This window comes from Dermochelys coriacea, chromosome 7, assembly GCF_009764565.3.
Source record: "Dermochelys coriacea isolate rDerCor1 chromosome 7, rDerCor1.pri.v4, whole genome shotgun sequence".
Lineage (NCBI taxonomy): Eukaryota > Metazoa > Chordata > Testudines > Dermochelyidae > Dermochelys > Dermochelys coriacea.
The window spans coordinates 127255719-127269710 of record NC_050074.1 but is presented as its reverse complement, the minus strand read 5'-3'; the positions used below and the strand labels follow the sequence as shown (position 1 = coordinate 127269710).

The following is a 13992-nucleotide window of genomic DNA, read 5'->3' as shown; positions in this document are numbered from 1 at the left end:
ATTGAACCTCATTAGATTTCTTTTGGCCCAATCCTCCAATTTGTCTAGGTCCTTCTGTATCCTATCCCTCCCCTCCAGCGTATCTACCACTCCTCCCAGTTTAGTATCATCCGCAAATTTGCTGAGAGTGCAATCCACACCATCCTCCAGATCATTTATGAAGATATTGAACAAAACGGGCCCCAGGACCGACCCCTGGGGCACTCCACTTGACACCGGCTGCCAACTAGACATGGAGCCATTGATCACTACCCGTTGAGCCCGACAATCTAGCCAGCTTTCTACCCACCTTATAGTGCATTCATCCGGCCCATACTTCCTTAACTTGCTGACAAGAATGCTGTGGGAGACCGTGTCAAAAGCTTTGCTAAAGTCAAGAAACAATACATCCACTGCTTTCCCTTCATCCACAGAACCAGTAATCTCATCATAAAAGGCGATTAGATTAGTCAGGCATGACCTTCCCTTGGTGAATCCATGCTGACTGTTCCTGATCACTTTCCTCTCCTCTAAGTGCTTCAGGATTGATTCTTTGAGGACCTGCTCCATGATTTTTCCAGGGACTGAGGTGAGGCTGACTGGCCTGTAGTTCCCAGGATCCTCCTTCTTCCCTTTTTTAAAGATGGGCACTACATTAGCCTTTTTCCAGTCATCCGGGACTTCCCCCGTTCGCCACGAGTTTTCAAAGATAATGGCCAAGGGCTCTGCAATCACAGCCGCCAATTCCTTCAGCACTCTCGGATGCAATTCGTCCGGCCCCATGGACTTGTGCACGTCCAGCTTTTCTAAATAGTCCCTAACCACCTCTATCTCTACAGAGGGCTGGCCATCTCTTCCCCATTTTGTGATGCCCAGCACAGCAGTCTGGGAGCTGACCTTGTTAGTGAAAACAGAGGCAAAAAAAGCATTGAGTACATTAGCTTTTTCCACATCCTCTGTCACTAGCTTGCCTCCCTCATTCAGTAAGGGGCCCACACTTTCCTTGGCTTTCTTCTTGTTGCCAACATACCTGAAGAAACCCTTCTTGTTACTCTTGACATCTCTTGCTAGCTGCAGCTCCAGGTGCGATTTGGCCCTCCTGATATCTTTCCTACATGCCCGAGCAATATTTTTATACTCTTCCCTGGTCATATGTCCAACCTTCCACTTCTTGTAAGCTTCTTTTTTATGTTTAAGATCCGCTAGGATTTCACCATTAAGCCAAGCTGGTCGCCTGCCATATTTACTATTCTTTCGACTCATCGGGATGGTTTGTCCCTGTAACCTCAACAGGGATTCCTTGAAATACAGCCAGCTCTCCTGGACTCCCTTCCCTTTCATGTTAGTCCCCCAGGGGATCCTGGCCATCTGTTCCCTGAGGGAGTCAAAGTCTGCTTTCCTGAAGTCCAGGGTCCGTATCCTGCTGCTTACCTTTCTTCCCTGCGTCAGGATCCTGAACTCAACCAACTCATGGTCACTGCCTCCCAGATTCCCATCCACTTTTGCTTCCCCCACTAATTCTACCCGGTTTGTGAGCAGCAGGTCAAGAAAAGCGCTCCCCCTAGTTGGCTCCCCTAGCACTTGCACCAGGAAATTGTCCCCTACGCTTTCCAAAAACTTCCTGGATTGTCTATGCACCGCTGTATTGCTCTCCCAGCAGATATCAGGAAAATTAAAGTCACCCATGAGAATCAGGGCATGCGATCTAGTAGCGTCCGTGAGTTGCCGGAAGAAAGCCTCATCCACCTCATCCCCCTGGTCCGGTGGTCTATAGCAGACTCCCACCATGACATCACTCTTGTTGCACACACTTCTAAACTTAATCCAGAGACACTCAGGTTTTTCCACAGTTTCGTACCGGAGCTCTGAGCAGTCATACTGCTCCCTTACATACAGTGCTACTCCCCCACCTTTTCTGCCCTGCCTGTCCTTCCTGAACAGTTTATAACCATCCATGACTGTACTCCAGTCATGTGAGTTATCCCACCAAGTCTCTGTTATTCCAATCACGTCATAATTCCTTGACATCACCAGGACCTCCAGTTCTCCCTGCTTGTTTCCAAGGCTTTGTGCATTTGTATATAAGCACTTGAGATAACCTGTTGATCGCCCCTCATTCCCAGTATGAGGCAGGAGCCCTCCCCTCACAGACATTCCTGCCTGTGCTTCCTCCCGGTATCCCGCTTTCCCACTTACCTCAGGGCTTTGGTCTCCTTCCCCCGGTGAACCTAGTTTAAAGCCCTCCTCACTAGGTTAGCCAGCCTGCTGGCAAAGATGTTCTTCCCTCTCTTCGTAAGATGGAGCCCGTCTCTGCCCAGCACTCCTCCTTCATGGAACACCATCCCATGGTCAAAGAATCCAAAGCCTTCTCTCCGACACCACCTGCGTAGCCATTCGTTGACCTCCACGATTCGACGGTCCCTACCTAGGCCTTTTCCTTCCACGGGGAGGATGGACGAGAACACCACTTGCGCCTCCAACTCCTTTATCCTTCTTCCCAGAGCCACGTAGTCCGCAGTGATCCGCTCAAGGTCATTCTTGGCAGTATCATTGGTGCCCACGTGGAGAAGCAGGAAGGGGTAGCGATCCGAGGGCTTGATGAGTCTCGGCAGTCTCTCCGTCACATCACGAATCTTAGCCCCTGGCAAGCAGCAGACTTCTCGGTTTTCCCGGTCAGGGCGGCAGATAGATGACTCAGTCCCCCGGAGGAGAGAGTCCCCGACCACCACCACCCGCCTTCTCCTCTTGGGAGTGGTGGTCGTGGAACCCCCAACCTCAGGACATCGCATCTCATGCCTCCCAACCAGCGGAGTCTCCTTCCGCTTTCTCCCCCCAGACGTATCATCTGGTCCACTCTCCGCATTGGTACCTGTGGAGAGAACATGAAAGCGGTTAGTTACCTGTGTCTGTGTTACTGGAACCCGGACATTCCGCTTACCTCTTCTGGAGGTCACATGTTGCCAAGCTTCTTCACTGGCCTCTTGGCTCCTCTGTGCAACCTGCTCTATATCTTTAGAGCTTTGTGCCCCTAGAAGGCTATCCTGAGTTTGGTCCAGAAAATCCTCAGTCTCTCGTATACAACGCAGGGTCGTTACCTGTTGCTCCAGACCTTCAATCTTCTCTTCCAATATGGAGACCAGCTTGCACTTTGTACAGACAAAGTCGCTTCTGTCCTGTGGAAGAAAGACAAACATGGCACATCCAGTGCAGGTCACAACAGCTGAACCCCCCCCTTCCATATCACCTACCTACTATGAGCTTCCTCAGAGACGTTGGCAAGATGTAAGCCTCACTGGGCTCACTCCAGGCGAACTCCCAGGCAAACTCCTGCTGTGAGCTGCTCTGCTGTCCCCTGCCGCTCAGCTGGTTCGCGAGGCTCTGGCTATTTTCAAACAGCCAGGCTTCCCTGACGCAAACACACAGACACCCTAATGCCCGCCCCCTGCAGGCTAGCAGCCAATCAGACACTCACTCAGGCTCTCTCCCTGCCCTCCCAGCAAACACACGCTCGGATAAGGAAAAAGGCTAAGGGAAGATTGGATCCCAGGCTATAGTTACCTACATTGGGAACAGAAAGTTGTTAATAGAGGCTCTGCGATCTAGCAGGCAAAGGCATGACAAGATCCAGTAGTGGGAAGCTGAAGCTAGATAAATTCAGCCTTGAAATAAGGCACAATTTTTTAACATGAGGGTTATTAACCATTGGAAAAACTGACTTAGGGCTGGGGTGGATTCTCCATCACCAGAAACTTTTTTAAATGGAGATGTTCTTCTAAACTATCTGTTCTGGTTCATCCAGGCTCATAGACTTGAAACAGGAATTAATTCAGGGACATCCCATGTCCTGTGTTGTACAGGAGGTCAGACTACATGGCCACAGCAGTCCCTTCCGGCAGAGGCACCATAGTGGTGAGTCGCACCCCATCACACATGGTGGAGAGTGTGGGCACAAGGTCACCCTGATATAAGGGAAGGATAGAGGACTGTGAGGACGATTGCCTGTCTCAGAGATTTGAGAGACTGAGGAACACAGAAGGTGGAGAAAATGAAACCAGGGTATGCAGAGGCCTTGTTTGCAGAGGATTCTTGTGCCTTCCAGGACTGGACTCCAGAGTCAGTGCCCCTGCAGAAAGGGGCTGACCAGCAGCATGGGTGGCTTCAGGCCCTGCTCTTAAAGGTACTTGAAACCCCAGGGAGACAGTGGGAAGCACAAGAGTACCTGAGGGACTGTATGACCCGGCTAGCAGAGCGGACATTGTACCTGTTCAAGTTGCTGCAGGGGGGAGTCCACAGAAACCACAGAGAGCAAGAGGGGAAGCAAGGCATCAGGACCAGGAGGATGTTACACCTGTGGGCGACAAGGACACTGGAAGGCAGTGTCCCTGCCAGGATGGGTGACAGAAACCTCACCCAGAGAAGGGGGAGATAAGAGAGCCCACCTGTGAGGAGAACAGGGAGAAGATGGGTGTACTGGGCCTGTGGGCAACAGGGGCACCTGCAGAAGGAGTGCCTGGACCTGAGTGGTGGGGTTGAGACTGGCCCCGGGGAAGGGGCTAAGCAAGGGAAGGACCATGGAAGGCCCTTAACCAAAGGGAGGCAAAGAGTTGGCTGTCAGTGCCATAAGTAGGGCCATATAAAAAGGTACTACCCCCCTGGGAGAAGGCAGGGTAGCAAAGGGGTGCCCGGGAACAAGGCTAGGTCAGAGACTGTCAAGAGGGATGTGGCAGTGATGACTGAGGACCTGGCAGAGAGCCATCTCCCACATCCAGCAGGGGGAGGTAAGGAGGTGATGGATAAGATGGCTGGGATAGAGAGGATCCAGACGGACAAGGGAACCCGCACTGTAGCAGGACAGGCTATGGTAGGGACCCAGACCCTGGAGGAAGGAGGCAGATTACTCCTCCTGGTAGAGAACCTGAGGCAGAAGAGGGATGTCCTGTGGGCACAGCTGCGTGGGAAGCAGGGACGGTTATACACCCCCGGGGGCAGTCAGTCTTATGGGGGAGGGTGTGTGATGGGGCATCTGCCCCACACTGGCCCATAGGGGGTTAAAAGCTGCCCAGGGGAGGTTGCACTGGAGGCAGCCAATTAGAAAGGGGCTGAGAGGAACAGCCAATCATGGTGGCAGGCTCATGTAAGAAGGGCTTCAGGGAAGAGCAGAGTTCAGTAGCTGACTGGAGCTTGAGGGGAGAAAACCAGGCTTCTAGCAGAAGGAAGGCACGCCAGCTCCTGGGACAAAGCAGAGCTGCAAGCAGGGACAGGGGGAGCTAGAAAGAGCTTCTGGCTGGCTGCTAGGGCCTGCAGGCTGAGGCCCTGAGGTAAGGGCAGAAGAGGGTGCTGGAGCTGCATGGTGTAACAATGCTGCCCGTGGGAGCCAGCTGAGGTCACGCAATCAGGGTGAACTGCAAACAAACGGGACAGACAAACCCCACATGCTGGTGGATATTCCAATACTTAGATTTACCCAGCCAGCCCAAAACAGCTTCTCTAGTCCCTCCCTGGGTACTTAGACGTCCAAATAATGCAGTTCCCTTAAAGTGCCAGGCTTCTGTCCAGACACACATGCCAGATATGATGATGGTTACTGAAAATCTTATCTCATCATATAACAGAAAGGTTCTTCCAACCCCAAAGGATCAGCCACACACCCAGGTCCAATTATAATTTAGATCTTGGTCAAAATACACGCTATAGTCAGTTCTTGTTAACTAAACTAAAATTTATTAAAAAAAGAAAAGAGAGAGCATGCTGGTTAAAAGATCAATATACAGACAGACTTGAGTTCAATTCTTGAGGTTCAGATACATAGCAAAGATGAGTTTGTAGTGGACAAAAATCCTTTTAGAAATAGTCCATAGGTTATAGTCCAATGTCCATATTCAGGGTGACTCCAGTCAGTGACTGGGGATCTCAATCCTTATGGCTTAAGGTTTCCCCCTCTCGAAACCCAAAGCAGATCTGAGATGAGGAAGGATCGTGCCCCAGGGTTTTTATATATTTCCTTTTGGCCTTTTGGCCTGAGAAAACAATAGGCTTAACTTTCCTTCTCCCAAACACCATGGCAATTAGCACAGGATAATTTATCCATTAAACAGTTCAGATACAGGTTATCACAACCTTCGAAGAGACATAGACAATAATACTATTTCACTCAAGTGTCTTCCTAAATGTTAATATTCCTCTTTTGATCTTTGAATCAAAGCTATAGCAATAGACAAGACTTGTTTGCTTACGTCACAAGACCTGAACAAACATCTGCCTTTCTATCTCTAACAATGCAGGCTGCATTTCAAAGCTCTATTCATTTACATATCTTCCTAAGTTTCAGAGTAGCAGCCGTGTTAGTCTGTATTCGCAAAAAGAAAAGGAGTACTTGTGGCACCTTAGAGACTAACAAATTTATTAGAGCATAAGCTTTCGTGAGCTACAGCTCACTTCATCGGATGCATTTGGTGGAAAAAACAGAGGAGAGATTTATATACACACACACAGAGAACATGAAACAATGGGTTTATCATACACACTGTAAGGAGAGTGATCACTTAAGATAAGCCATCACCAACAGCAGGGGGGGGAAGGAGGAAAACCTTTCATGGTGACAAGCAGGTAGGCTAATTCCAGCAGTTAACAAGAATATCAGAGGAACAGTGGGGGGTGGGGTGGGAGGGAGAAATACCATGGGGAAATAGTTTTACTTTGTGTAATGACTCATCCATTCCCAGTCTCTATTCAAGCCTAAGTTAATTGTATCCAGTTTGCAAATTAATTCCAATTCAGCAGTCTCTCATTGGAGTCTGTTTTTGAAGCTTTTTTGTTGAAGTATAGCCACTCTTAGGTCTGTGATCGAGTGACCAGAGAGATTGAAGTGTTCTCCAACTGGTTTTTGAATGTTATAATTCTTGACGTCTGATTTGTGTCCATTCATTCTTTTACGTAGAGACTGTCCAGTTTGGCCAATGTACATGGCAGAGGGGCATTGCTGGCACATGATGGCATATATCACATTGGTAGATGCGCAGGTGAACGAGCCTCTGATAGTGTGGCTGATGTGATTAGGCCCTATGATGGTATCCCCTGAATAGATATGTGGACAGAGTTGGCAACGGGCTTTGTTGCAAGGATAGGTTCCTGGGTTAGTGGTTCTGTTGTGTGGTGTGTGGTTGCTGGTGAGTATTTGCTTCAGATTGGGGGGCTGTCTGTAAGCAAGGACTGGTCTGTCTCCCAAGATCTGAGAGAGCGATGGGTCGTCCTTCAGGATAGGTTGTAGATCCTTGATGATGCGTTGGAGAGGTTTTAGTTGGGGGCTGAAGGTGATGGCTAGTGGCGTTCTGTTGTTTTCTTTGTTGGGCCTGTCCTGTAGTAGGTGACTTCTGGGTACTCTTCTGGCTCTGTCAATCTGTTTCTTCACTTCAGCAGGTGGGTATTGTAGTTGTAGGAATGCGCCAGCAATGCCCCTCTTATATATAAGTCTCCTTACAGTGTGTATGATAAACCCATTGTTTCATGTTCTCTGTGTGTGTGTATATAAATCTCTCCTCTGTTTTTTCCACCAAATGAATCCGATGAAGTGAGCTGTAGCTCACAAAAGCTTATGCTCTAATAAATTTGTTATATCTTCCTAACTAGTCTTTAAATTTCTGCCATGGGTCAGGTCAGTCTGTGAGTTAATTAACTCTGGCCCTGTCACCTTTCAATGAGATATTATATTACACCCATAATGTCACACATGGGAAGCAGCCCTGGGACAGTAGACTGCAGTTGCCACTGAGGAAAGTGACTGGACAGAGATTGCAGGTCCCCCAGAAGGGGGGAACACAGAGTGTGGCAGAGCTGGAGGGCAGTGTCACTGAAGAGGACCCCGCAGTCCTGGGAGTGGTGCAAGTCTTGGAATGAAAGTGATGGCGCTGAGGCACCACCAGAGAAGGGTGCAATGGCGAAGAGAGCTAATGCCCAAGACAGCCAGCAGGAGGTGCTACAGTGGTGAGTGAGCCCTGTCACAATGAGGTTTTCTAAACTTTTTATCATTTTTGTCACTCTCCTCTGGACTCTCTTCAATTTGACCAAAACTTTCCTCAAGCGTGGTGCCCAGAATTGGACACAGTACTCCAACTGAGGTCTCACCAGTGCCAATTAGAGTGGGACAGTTACCTCCCATGACACTCCTATTAATACACCCCAGAATGGTATTAGCCTTTTTTTTTCAGCTGCATTACATTGTTGACTCATATTCAATCTGTGATCCATTATAACTCCCAGATCCTTGTCAACAGTATTGTCACCTAGCCAGTTATTCCCCATTTTCTGTGGTTGTACATTTGATGTTTGCTTCCTAGGTGAAGTACTTTGCACTTGTCTTTATTGAATTTCAGCCTGCTGAATTCAGACCAATTCTTCAACTTGTCAAGATCATTTTGAATTTTAATCCTGTCCTCCAAAATGCTTGCAACCCCTCCCAGCTTGATGTCATCTGAAAATTTTTAAAGTATATTCTCCAAGTCATTAATTAAAATATTGAATAGCACCAGATCCAGGACTGAACCCTGCAGGTCCCCACTAGATACATCCTCCCAGCATGACTGTGAGCGATTGATAACTACTCCTTGAGTATGGTCTTTAAATCAGTTGTACACCCACTTTACAGTAATTTAATCTAGATCACATTTCCTTAGTTTTCTTGTCAGAATGTCATGTGGGACTGGGTCAAGAGCCGGACTAAAATCAGATTTATTACATCTACTGCTTCTCCCCTATCCACTAGCCCAGTAACCCTGCCAAAGAAGGATATTAGATTGGTGTGGCATGATTTGTTCTTGACAAAGCCATGCTGATTATTCCTTACAACTCTCATATCCTCTAGGTGCTTACATATTGATTATTTAATAATTTGTTCCAGTATCTTTCCATCGAAGTTAGGCTGACTGGTCAATAATATCCTGGATCCTCTTTGTACCCCTTTTTAAAGATAGGTACTATGTTTGCCCTTTTCCAGTCTTCTGGGACATAACCCATCCTCCAGGAATTCCCAAAGATAATTGCTCATGGTTCCAAGATTTCATCTGCTAGTTCCTTAAGTACCCTAGGATGAATTTCATCAAGATCTGCTGACTGGAAGATGTCTAATTATCTAAATATTCTTTAACCTGATCGTTCCTCACTTTGGCTTGCTTTCCTTTGCCCTTGTTGTTAAAATTAATTGTGTTGAATATCTGCTCACCATTAACCTTTTTAGTGAAGACTGAAGCAAAATAAGCATTAAACACCTCAGCTTCCTTGATGACATCAGTTATCAGCTCTCCTACCTCGTTAAACAGTGGACCTACACTTTCCTTCGTCTTTCTCTTGCTCCTAATGTATTTAAGGAACATCGTCATATTGCCTTTTATGTCCCTTAGGTGTATCTCATGGTGTGCCTTAGCCTTTCTGATTTTGTTCCTACATGCTTGTGCAATTCTTTTCTACTCGTCCTTAGTAATTTGTCTATGTTTCCACTTTTTGTAGGATTCCTTTTCAATTTTCAGGTCTTTAAAGAGCTCCTGGTGGAGCCATATTGGCCTCTTACTATTCTTCTTCTCTTTCCTTTGCATCAGGATAGTTTTCAAATGTGCCTGTAATATTGTCTCCTTGAGAAACCGCCAGCTCTCCTGAACTCCTTTTTTCCATTAGATTTTCTTCCCATGTGACCTTAGCTACCGGTTCTCTGAGTTTGTTAAAGGCTGCTTTTCTGAAGTCCACTGTCTTAATTCTGCTGCTCTCATTCCTTCCTTTCTTTAGAATAATAAAATCTGTCATTTCATGATCACTTTCACCCAAATTGTCTTCTACCTTCAGATTTGCTACCAATTCCTCTGTGTTGGCCTGAATCAGGTCTAAAATAGGTGTCCCCCAGGTTATGTCCTTCACTTTGCTGGGGACAACATTTTGTTCCAGATAGGCGCCAACTTCATGGGTGCTTCAGCCCTGAAGCACCCATGGAAAAAAATTAGTGGGTGCTCAGCACCCACCAGCAGCCAGCTCTCCCCTTCCCCCCAGTGCTTCCCATCTGCCGGTGACCATGACGATCAGTTCCTCCCCCTCCCTCCCACCGCAGATCAGTTGTTCTGTGGCGTGCAGGAGGTGCTGGGGGGAGGGCGAGGAGTGGCAACAGGGCACTCTTGGGGGAGAGGGTGGAACTGGTGGGAAGAGGCAGGGGTGGGAGTGGGGTGTGGGATGGAGCGAAGGCAGGAAGAGACAGGTGGGCTTGGGGCAGAGTCGGGGGTTGAGCACCCCCGGGGCTTGGAGGAAACCGGTGCCTGTGGTCTCCAGTATGTTCCAAGAACTTACTGGAAATTTTGTGTTGCACCATATTACTCTTCCAATGTGCCAAGTGCTGTGCTGCATATATCCCCTGCCTTAACCACAAGACCACTCTCTTCTCACAATCAGAACACAACCCACACATCCTGATACCCTGTGTCTGAGAAATAACTGTATAAAGCCAGTGGCAAAGCATGTGTCCTGTCCCCTCTAGGGACAGTCATGTTTGATTTTTCAGCTTGGGGGCCAGATGTATTATTTCAAACAGAACAAGGGGCCACAGTCAATACTTAGGGATGGAGTCTCTGCCTGGTCCACTCCCTTGGTGCTGGCCAGCTGCAGCAAAGGGAGTAGAAACCACCCACAAGTGCCCTGCTGAGGATTCCTCCAATTGGGGGAGTCTCCAGTGAACACAGAATCAGCATAGCTGGCCTTACATCAAATTCCCTGCAACCCCTGGTGCGGAAAGTATAGAAGGGGAATGGCTGGAATGTGCTGTGACCATTGCCAGCTGATGCATGTTAGAGTTGTTTAAGTCTGTGCCAGGCCCAGCCCCAGGTTGTTCGAGTCTGTGCCAGGTCCGGAGCAGAGAATCAGAGCCATAACAGGGTGTCTCTTCTCAGCATCTCCCCTTTCCTCCTCTCCTGGGCTCCCCTGTGGCTATGTGTAGGGCTAGGAGCTCACTGAGATTCAGGCAGAGTCAGTAAAGCGCCTATCCTGTTCTCCCTGGGGTTCCCACAGGCCATCAGGGAAGCAGGCGATGGAGCAGCTAGAGCTACTCCCTGCCATATTCTCTGATAGCTCCGGTGGAAGAGGTCAGTGCTGAAGGTCCTGGGTTTGTTTAACCAGAACAATTTGGCAAATTCAACATAAATATCTGAAATGTTTTGTTTCAGAGTAGCAGCCGTGTTAGTCTGTATTCGCAAAAAGAAAAGGAGTACTTGTGGCACCTTAGAGACTAACAAATTTATTTGAGCATAAGCTTTCGTGAGCTACAGCTTTGCATCCGATGCATCCGATGAAGTGAGCTGTAGCTCACGAAAGCTTATGCTCAAATAAATTTGTTAGTCTCTAAGGTGCCACAAGTCCTCCTTTTCTTGTTGTGAAATGTTTTGGTGAACCTGAATTCGTATTTTTGTCGAACAAAAGTTCATCCAAAATTGTACCCAGTCCTAATCAGGACTGAGCAGCACCAGTAGAGGGGTTTGTGTGGGGTGTGGAGGAGAAAGGGAGTGAGTCTTTCTCAAACCATGCTCATATTGTTCAGCTCTTACAAATGTAAACCAAAGCCCCCTATATTCGGGCTAGGTGAGTGCATTTACCCCCAGCGCTTTTTTAAAATCCACTCTCACTGGTAAGTCCCTGCACACTGTGGGGTCGTTCTGAGGGATTCTTTCTGTGGGAAGTCTGTCTGGACGCCCGGGAGCAGAGTGCGGGAAAGGGATGGGAGTGCTGTCATGTGACACATTTAAACTGGCCAGGACAGAGCTCTAGGTGAGATACAACAGGGAGCAAGTCTGGTGAGTGAGATTGGCCCAAATGGCACCTCTGTGTCTCTGACTCAGAGCACTCTGGCTGCTGCTCTTTCTCATTCCAGGTGATCAGGGGGATTATTTCCGGTTGCTGCTGCCTGGCACTTACACCATCACTGCCTCAGCGGATGGGTATCGACCACAGACGGTGACCGTAACAGTTGGCCCAGCCGGGCCTTCGCTGGTGAGTGTTGTTGAATAATCAGCAAGGGCTGTGTCAGGACATCTCAGACTGAGTGAGAGATGTGTCCCTGATGGGGCAGTGGGGGAATGACACACTCTGCTGGCTGGGGTCACGTGGTGCAGTGATGGGCAGAGGTAGGAGAGAGATGTGTAGTGCAGATAGTGTCTCTGGCCATTCGGCCTCGGCTGTGGTTCCTTGCTGCCAGCAGATGGAAACAGGGAGCAAAGAAACCACACCTGACCAAAGGTGCTGAGTGGAGCTGTTCTACTCACATGTATTTTTCTGGCTCTCGGCAGTGGAGAGAACTGGCTGGGCGAGACTCCTGCCAGGTACCTTTCCCCACAGCCTTCCCCTTCTTGTCAGGGTGAGTTAAGTTTAGATGGGGGGGTGTCTGCTCCCTGGTGCATGACCAGAGCCTTAGCTTGGGACAGACAAAGGCAATCCTGCCCCACAGGGCAGGCGAGACCCATGGTTTCACTAGCCTGGCATAGCTCATTTCCTGCTTTGTGACCAAACATATTTTCAGCCCCACAGCAGGGGCCTCACTCCTCTCTGAGATGAACTCTGTCAGGGTGAAGCAGGGACATGTGCTCACAGCCACTTGCCACACTGCTCTGGGCAGTGGTATGATCAGGGAGTGTGGAGATCTGCTGCTGGAATAGTGCGCCCACAATTCAAGCTGGATGTTTATAAATTGGAGAGGGTTCAGAGAAGAGCCATGAGAATGATTAAAGGATAGATAACCTGCCTTATAGTGATAGACTCAAAGAGCTCACTCTGTTTAGCTTCACAAAGAGAAGGCTAAAGGGTGACCTGATTAAAATATATATATATATATATATATATATACACACACACACACCTAAGGAGATGGTGGACTCTCCTTCCTTAGAAGTTTTTAAGGTCAGGCTTGACAAAGCCCTGGCTGGGATGATTTAGTTGGGGATTGGTCCTGCTTTGAGCAGGGGGTTGAAGTAGATGACCTCCTGAGGTCCCTTCCAACCCTAATATTCTATGGTTCTATGATAACATATATATTTACATGGGGAGCAAGAGAAAGGTATAACATGATACAATCACTGGAAGTTAAAGCTAGACAAAGTTAGATGGGAAATAAGGCATACATTTTTAGCTGTGAGAATAAATTAGCCATTGGAGCAGTTTACCAAGAGTCATGGTGGATTCTCCATCACTGACAATTTTGAAATCAAGATTGAATTTTTGACAAAGCTCTGCTCTAGGTATTATTCAGGGGCCATTCTCTGGCCTGTGCTGTACAGGAGTCAGGCTGGACGATCACCATGGTCCCTTCTGGCCTGGGAACCTGTGACTATAAAAGCAGAAATGCTTTGAAATCACCAGTGGCTTTGGGGGTAGGTGATTTTTGTGGAATTTCCACAGTCTCAGCAGATGTTTTGTCTCCTGGTGTCATAGGAGCTGTCATGGGGCTGTTCCACTGCACCACAGGTTATAAGTGTTAGTCCCCACAGCACTCGGTGAAATCACTACCTTTCCCCCACCGCTAATACTGTTCACTATTATATATTCCTATCTCTCTGTCAATCGGTCAGCACCCTGCTCAGCTCGTCCGCCTCCTGGGGGAAGGAATTATAGATACTGTTTTTTTTAAAAATTGGGCTTGTGCCTTTGTTATGAAGAAGCCTGGAAGTTATTAAAAACTCCTGCTTATTTTGTGTGCTAGGAATAGCAGGTCTGGTCACATCTGGTTTCCCTGGAAGAGTTCTTGGGGTCTCATCAATGTGTATTTCAAAATCTCTTTCACCTGGACTGAACAGGTGATGTACTGAGTCTTTAACAAAGGTTTCCTTGCTCCAAAATCTTCATTACTCTTGGAAGTTAAATGTGTGTTTAAACTCTACGTGCACACACACACACACACACATACACAACCCCAGAATTTTAAAAAGCTCAGTTGAAATCCTGTCCTCTTTCAGCTGTTCACATTTTACTTTCTCAGCTCTAGTGGAGTCCTTATTTCACTAG

At 47.9% G+C, this 13992-nt stretch overlaps 1 protein-coding gene across 2 annotated transcripts in view; it reads left to right on the top strand.

Moving 5' to 3' along the window:
* The window catches only part of CPN1 (carboxypeptidase N subunit 1), a 42775-nt gene that overhangs the window by 25897 nt on the left and 2886 nt on the right, over positions 1-13992 (top strand). For both annotated transcript variants that reach the window (XR_006282557.1, XM_038408234.2), the window contains exon 8: positions 11870-11988. Coding sequence is in view for 1 of the 2 variants with exons in the window: in XM_038408234.2 (XP_038264162.1) it covers positions 11870-11988 (119 nt within the window). In the remaining variant the exon portion in view is untranslated. The remainder of the gene's footprint in view (positions 1-11869; positions 11989-13992) is intronic.